Source organism: Budorcas taxicolor, chromosome 2 (genome assembly GCF_023091745.1).
Source record: "Budorcas taxicolor isolate Tak-1 chromosome 2, Takin1.1, whole genome shotgun sequence".
Taxonomy (NCBI): Eukaryota; Metazoa; Chordata; class Mammalia; order Artiodactyla; family Bovidae; genus Budorcas; species Budorcas taxicolor.
In genome coordinates this window covers 1,586,855-1,593,986 of record NC_068911.1, presented here as the reverse complement: position 1 = coordinate 1,593,986, position 7,132 = coordinate 1,586,855, and the positions used below count along the sequence as shown (strand labels likewise).

Here is a 7,132-nt window from a genome sequence, read left to right as displayed (position 1 = left end):
GGTTGGTGCTGCAGCCTCTTTCCGCAAACATGGCGCCCAGTCTTTCCCGCCCGGGCGCGCGGAACCCCACAGCGCAGAGTCCCGAGGCCGCAGCAGGAGCCGGAAGTCCCGCAGGCTGCACTTCCGGCGGGGGGAGGGCTCGGCGCTCGCGGGGCGGGGCCTGTCGGGGGCGGGGCCTGTCGGGGGCGGGCCCGCGGAGCCTGCGTGCGTCACTTCCGGGCGCGGCGCGGTGAGCGCGGGCGGCGTGGCGGGCGGCGGGCGGCGGGCGGCGGGCGGCGGGCGGCGGGCGGCGGGCGGCGGGCGGCGGGGTGGTGGGCGTCCCGCGCGGCTGGAGCCGGGCGGAGAGGCTGGGCGCCCCCGGGGGCGCCGCCCGGCCCCCGCCCTCTTCCCCGCGCTGTGGTCGTTTTGCTGCTGCTTCTGTGGGACCGACGGTTTCTCAAAACGCAGAAAACGATTAGTGGGCGGACCGGAGGGGCGGCGGAGGCGCGGCCCTTCTCTGCCGGGTTTCCGAATCTGCGGCGCCTACTCCCCTGCGAGGGCGGGCCGCCGGGACTCAGGGAGGGCCCTCGGGGTGGGGTGGGGCCCCCGCGCGGGGAGGGAGTGTCCTCGTCTGCCTCCACAGGGAGAAGCGTACTTTGACATCCAGCCTGTGTGTGTCTGAGTGAATCCAGAAAGTTCCGGGCGAATAAAGCCTGTGTGGGCGAACAGACAGGCTTGTGAATGGGCCAACTTGTGTTTCTCTTTTGATACCAAATAGTGTTTATTCTGGAGCTCCCAGGCTATCTGCCATTGACTGATTTCCTTTTTTGTTTTTTTCCTTAACATAAATGAAAGGTGCCGTTGAGCAGACTCAGCCATGGAAGGTAAACCATTGTTGGCATCCAAGCAGAAGACTGCAGTGGTGTGTGGAGTCCCCACTCAGGTGGTCTGCACAGCCTTCAGCAGTCACATCCTGGTGGTGGTAACCCAGCTGGGGAAGATGGGTACCTTGGTCTCCCTGGAACCCAGCAGTGTGACTGGTGACATCGGCAAGCCTGTGCTGACCACTAAAGTCCTCCTCGGGAAGGATGAGGTAATGTGGTTGGGAAGGGCTCCCACTGCCCGTGCTTTGTCAGGATGTGGAGCATCTGGAGGCAAGCACAGCCCCCGTCCCCCGCCACCTCAGCCCAGGGCAGCACTGTGCGGGGCCCCCAGATAATTTGAGGGTGTCCGCCTGCTGCGTGCAGCCCGTCGGCATTTTATCAGACAGATGCGCAGAGGCAGTGAATCTGTAACGCAAGCCTCATGGTAATGAGTTCCTGTTCTGCTCCGTTCTGGAAAGATCATCTGTGAGGTCTGACAGGGTTTCCCTCTGTGGACTCTCACGGCCCTTTCAGTAGAGAGAACCAGGAGAGAGAGGAGCCGGGAAGCTGGCCTGGGCTCCTGAGAGGTACTGGGTGAAGGCAGTTAAAGTGGTCTTCTCCCCTTGCCCTTGTCAGCCCCTCGTCCATGTCTTCGCAAAGAACCTGGTGGCGTTTGTGTCTCAAGAAGCTGGAAACAGAGCCGTTCTCCTCGCCCTGGCCATGAAGGACAAGAGCATGGAGGCGGTGAAGGGCCTGAAGGAGGTGATCCAGACGTGCCAGGTGTGGTGACGCTGGAGTGGCCACCCCTGCCGTCCGGGAGGGCCCTGCGGCAGCTCAGACACCTCAAGGCTCTGAAGGCGCTCCTTTAGTTAGGAGGAGGCGCTCTCTGGCTGTGGCCCTTGGAGCTGGAAGAAACACAGACACCTCAGGCTGACGTTGGTTTGGAGGCCGACGGCCCCTGTGGAGGGAGGGCAGGAAGCGTGTCCTGAGACGGTTGTGCGTCCTCCCCAGGCCCAGACAGCCCCTCGCGTGTGAGAGCTGACGAATGAGTCATGGCCCTCAGTTGTCGGGGGGATTTTTTTTTATTATTAAAAATAAATGCATATCTACAAATACCTTACCATTCTTCTTAACGATGCTGAGAAACGTCAGGCACTCGATACGCATTCACTGCAGTGAACAGCCGAGGGAAGGAAAACCTATTTGGCAAAAGCTCGATCTGAGGTTCATGTGGTGAGATGGTTCCAGGAGCTGACTCTGCCCCTCCCTCATCCTCCTCCTCTTCCCGTGGCTTTTCTGATCCTTCCGCTGCCCAGACACGGCTCACAGCCTCCTGATGGGCTGGCACCCTAGCCTCCAGAGCCGTGTGCTTAAAGGTGGAGGGTAGAGGCGCATCCCCCCTCAGGCGCTGGTGCTTATGGGAATGGCCGGGGGGCAGAAGTGCAAACTGGGACGTTAGGGGCTGCTGAGGGCTGGTGATGGTGAGACCACGCTGCTGGTCTGAGAAGGACTCGGGTGGGGTTGCTGAGCATGGGACAGGACAGCTGTGTTCAAAGGCTCGTTCCCTCAGCAGATGCTGGGGCCCCTGGGGAGGCACGTCCACAGCCCCTCCGGACCATCGGGTAAACCCGCAGGCACACACCCGCTGTGGGGTAACCCGGTGACCTGTGTCAGGAGGGCCGGGCAGTCATACAAAGGTCCACCAGACTTCTGGAGCGGTGCAGATGCCCCAGTGTGGGGAGCTTGAGGGATCCGGAAGCCAGGCCCCCACCAGGGGAAACAGGCAGATCCATGGTGGGCAGCTCAGGGCTCTTCGGCGGCTGCATCTGGTGGGGGCTCCGCGTCCCACCTCCCTGCTGCTCCTCTCAGCCCTGGCCTTTCTCCTGAGAAGACCCTGCCCGGCGTCTGCTCTTGGAGGGCCTGCACGGTCGCTTTAAAAGCCTGAAAGCAGCTGGCCAGCTGGAGAAGGGGAAGGCCTGTCCGCCCACGAGAGGACCCGAGGGGTGACACAGGTCACAGCAGGTGTGGGGACACGCACCGAGTAGGAGAGAGGTGCTGGGGTTCGGCAGGGCCTGGGGTGGTGGGGGCGACGGCTCCCGGAGAACCGGCGCCTGGCCGGGCACTCGGGTCAACGCGGGCTCCGCTGGGCCAGAGCCGCCTCGATCCGTATCAGCCTGTAATTAGCACGCTTGTCATCTGGGCATCAGACGAGTCCGGAAACGTGCTTCTCCTGCTTGACCAGCCAGGAGCCTGGACCTCGGGTCAGGCTCCAGCCTGGGGCCAAGGCGATCGGCAGCTTTGGTTTCCGACTCGGCCCCTAAATGTATGAGAGGTCCGGCTCACGCTGCCCGTTGGTGAGCTTCGGGCTCACCCTTCAGTCCTGGTAACACATTTAATCTTCCCGCCCACCCCATGAGGTCTACACGGCAGTTGAAACGGAGGCACGCTGCCACCAAGCGGCAGGGCTAGGGTTTGAAGCAAGCAGAGGGCCCTGAGGCCATACCCTTCACCCGTCCCCAGGCCCCTCCCTGACACTCCTTGGATGGGCCACACTGGCTTCCCTAGTAGCTCAGCTTGTAAATAAGCTGCCTGCAATGCAGGAGACCAGAGTTTGATCCCTGGGTTGGGAAGATCCCCTGCAGAAGCGAAAGGCCACCTGCTCCACTACTCTTGCCTGGAGAAGTCCATGGACAGAGGAGCCTGGTGGGCTCCAGTCCGTGGGGTCAAACAGTTGGACATAACCAAGCAACTTTCACTTTTCCACACTGTTTACCTGGCCCCAGCCCCACGCTGGCACTCCCTGGTCCCTTTTCTAAGGGACAGGCCATCCTAGTCGACGCTGAAGGCGGACGTCCCTCCGTGCTCTGCGTGCAGGGCTCCGGTGCAGCCTTGTGCGGAGGCCTCCTGGGTGCCAAACCCTGGCGGCGCCCCTGCCATCTGACCGAGGCCTGGTGACTGGGTTAAGAGGCAGGTGGGCAGTGGAGGCAATCGAGGCTCAGCAGGACGGGGCAAACTGCTCAGACCCCCAGGGGACCGCCCCCAGGAGGCAACACACTTAAGCCCGTCATCTGTGCTGTCCCACAGCTGTCTGCCTGGAATGTGGGGGGATGCCTGATGTATAATCGAAACCAGGGTCCCCAGCACTGTCCCGAGTGGCACTTACTCACAGCTGCCCAAAGCTGTCTGGTAGCTATCGAGAGCAAAGACTTCCGTCACTGAAGCCAGCGCCTCACTGCTCTGCTCTGCCTTGTAAATCAAGACGAGCAGCTCGTGTGAGAAGGCACTTGGCCCTTGCCTTCCCCGGTGCTCTGCTCGCAGCTGCTGTAATTCAGGAGGAGAGATACACGCTCCAATAAAGAGATCCATAAAGCCGCGGTTTCCGCAGGCAGGGCTGTCGGCTTCGTGGAAATTGTTATTCCTTTAGATGGAAAGGCTGCACATGGTGCTTTACCCAGCAATCAAACTGTAATTACAACTCCCAGCAATTTATGGCCGAATGCGGATAACACACGTGGGGTCGGTGTGCCAGCCCCTGCAACGCCGACAGGTGCACAAAGTGCCCTTGTTCAAGGCCGTGCCCTTGGACCAACGCAATGTGGGGTGGACGCGAGGTGTGGTCTGTGTGGACGCGCGGTGTGGGGTGGACGTGGGGTGGGGTGGGGTGGTGAGGACACCCCTGCTGCTGAGCTGCAAGCACAGAAGTCCACGCTCTCCGTTTGCTGCCTTTTGCTGAGTGGACACGGGCCTGCAGCCCCAGCTGAGTCAAGGGCGAGTGGATCCCTTGGCGGTCATCCTCGGTTATCCATCCAAGCAGCGTGTCCGGGGTTTGATGGAGCCCTGGATCCCCCTGAACCAGTTATGACAGACAGCCCACGGAATGAGGCAGCGGGCGTGGGCCCAGCTGGATAAGCTGGCATCGGCCGTTCTGTTTCGCGCCTTGGAAGGAAACTGGAGATCAGGAGGGGGTGCTGGGCAGGGGACGAAGGTGATGGCCGGGTCCGCGAGAACGCGCTCAGAGCTGGCTGAGTGGCGTGGATGGTGAGTGCGCCGCCGGCTTTCACAGCCACAGCTGGAGAGCAGGGGGCAGGCCCGGCTTCCTGTGGGCACCAGGGACATCAGGAGGGCACATTCCGCACGGACTGCGAGACGTGGGAGGTGCCGGAGCCCCGGGAGGCGCGGCTCCCTGACGTGGGGCAGTTGAGGGCAGAAGGGGTGGAAGACAGAGAAATGGGGCAGCGTGAGCAGAGCAGGGCCGGGTGGGGAGCTCCGGGTGTCAGAGGCCCCATCACCCCCTCAACCCTCGCCGCACGCAAAGCAGGCCTCAGACCCCCGGCCACACAGACGGGCCGGGCAGACACAGGGCCCAGAGCCACAGCGGTCACTGGCCTAGCGAGACCCGCGCCCAGGGGTGGGGCCAGGACAGCCAGGTGGGTGGTGGGCGGGAAGGACTGCCGGCCCCAGCCCTGAGCAGGGCACAGCGGAGGGTGTGGCTGGCCTACCCGGGCAGGTAGGGCCGGCCTGGCAGGGCGGCTGGGGTGGGCAGCAGGGAGGCGTCTGCTCGGTCTGGGGCAAGGCCAGTGCTTTCCCAGCAGCAGGCTTATCGACTGACCCCGGCCGCCGGGAGGAGGCACGGCAGAGGCCTGGAGGTCTGGCAGTGGTGCCCGACAGCCCGCCACCCCCTCAGGCCCGGAGGCCTGCGTCAGACCTGCCTCAGGGGCCCCCGAGGGCGTGACCAGGGAGGTGAGCTGTGTGTGTGTGTGTGTGTGTGTGTGTGTGTGTGTGTGTGTGTGCGCGCATGTGAGCATGCCCGCACACCCAGGAGAGAGATGTGTCTAGGCTGGACCCCTGTGCACCCCTGGAGAGAAACGTCCACACCCTGAGATTCTGAGCTTCACAGCGGTTCTATCCCCAGCCCACCTCCACCCCAGAGGCTGTGCCCCCAGCCAGGCAATCCGTGTCCTGGGTGCCACCGGGTGGTCAAAGAGGGCCTCAGCCCGGTCAGGCCGGGCCCAGGTCCGCACCCCTGCCCCAGAGCCACCGGGAAGAGTGGCCCCCCCAGGCAGGCGCAAGGGCTGGCAGTCTGCTCTGGGGCAACGGGCAGGTATGGACAGGCCCTGGGCAGCCACAGGCTCTCCCGGGGACCGAGGCAGCAGGCCTGGGAGGGACTCGGCTGGGCACGGGCAGGAAAGAGGGCGGGATGCAAGGAGAAAGCCTCGTGTGGGTCCCCGTGTGTCGCAGGGCAGGGCTGGTTGGCTTGGTGACCGGGCAGCAGAAGGCCGCCCACGTGTGCTCGCTGGCGGGACCCTCGCCCAGTCCCCGGCGGCGGCAGCCGAGGCCGCCTTTGGGAGGAGCCAGCAGAGCCTCCCGGGCCCCGCGCTGACCAGGGCTGCCCTGCCGCACACGGCCATCATCACCCACGGAAGCCAGGGCCCGGAGAGGCCGCAGCTGGCCGAGGCCGCAGACACTGAGGGGCCCGCAGGGACCCAGGCCTGTCTCTGCCCAGGCTTCAGGCCCAGGGCCCCACCCAGGCAAGGAGCCAGCACCTTGGACAGAGGGAGGCCACGCTTCCAAAGCTGCCCCCACACTAGAGCTGGAAGGCCTCTCAGCCCCCGCCCCGCTGAGGCCCAGACGGAGTGCAGGAGGGGCTTGGGTCCCCCAGGCTGGTGGGCGGCCAGGCCAGGACTCATCCCCCGCAGGCTGCAGAGGTGTCCTGGGGGCCTGACAGGCGCCCAGCGCAGGCCGTGCAGGTGTTGGCTGAGCCAGCGGCCGTTCTGCAGGCAGCAGCCACAGCCCAGGGGTGCGTCCTTTCGCCGCCCGTGGGCACTGTCAGCGAGGGCCTGGGGGGCATCAAAGGACCCTGGCGGGCTGGCCCAGGGCAGGCGCTCTCAGGACGGGAAGGGCCTGGATGTGAGGAGGGCGGGCGGGGAGAGTCTGCCCCCGCGTGCCCCCGGACATGTCCCCAGGCAGCAGGCCAGCCTAGAAAGGGGCTGGTTCAGCCGGGACGCCTGGAGGGAGGTTCGGTGCCCAACGCATGCTGAGCGCCCCAGGCGTCAGGTCCCTGAGGTGAGGGACAGGCGCCGGGGAAAGGGCACTGAGGTCTGCGACAGGCCCGTGGCGTCCCAGCCTCCTGCAGCCCGGCCGGGAGCCGCCTGGGGCCCCGTCACCTGTCAGGGGACCCGCAGTCAGGGAACTCGGCCTCTGGGTGGGCAGGTTTGCCCCGAGACAGGTTCGGTTGGTGTCCAGCCCCAGGAGGGCGAGCAGGCCCAGCCGGACCGGCCACCTCTCCCAAG

The 7,132-nt window shown here is 64.8% G+C and overlaps 1 protein-coding gene across 1 annotated transcript; it reads left to right on the top strand.

The window, feature by feature from the left end:
- The first annotated feature begins 210 nt into the window (after positions 1–210).
- On the top strand, positions 211–1,955 carry PSMG3 (proteasome assembly chaperone 3). The gene is made up of 3 exons (XM_052635522.1): positions 211–229; positions 835–1,072; positions 1,479–1,955. Exons 2-3 carry the CDS (start codon positions 857–859, stop codon positions 1,629–1,631), a joined length of 369 nt encoding a protein of 122 aa, XP_052491482.1. The 5' UTR covers positions 211–229; positions 835–856; the 3' UTR covers positions 1,632–1,955.
- The last annotated feature ends 5,177 nt before the right edge of the window (positions 1,956–7,132 follow it).

Bases quoted from the DNA above. Each gene is read 5' to 3' on its own strand.
- PSMG3 (XM_052635522.1), top strand. From the start codon at position 857: ATGGAAGGTAAACCATTGTTGGCATCCAAGCAGAAGACTGCAGTGGTG. The intron at 1,073-1,478 runs GTAATGTGGTTG...TGCCCTTGTCAG, and splicing joins TCCTCCTCGGGAAGGATGAG to CCCCTCGTCCATGTCTTCGC.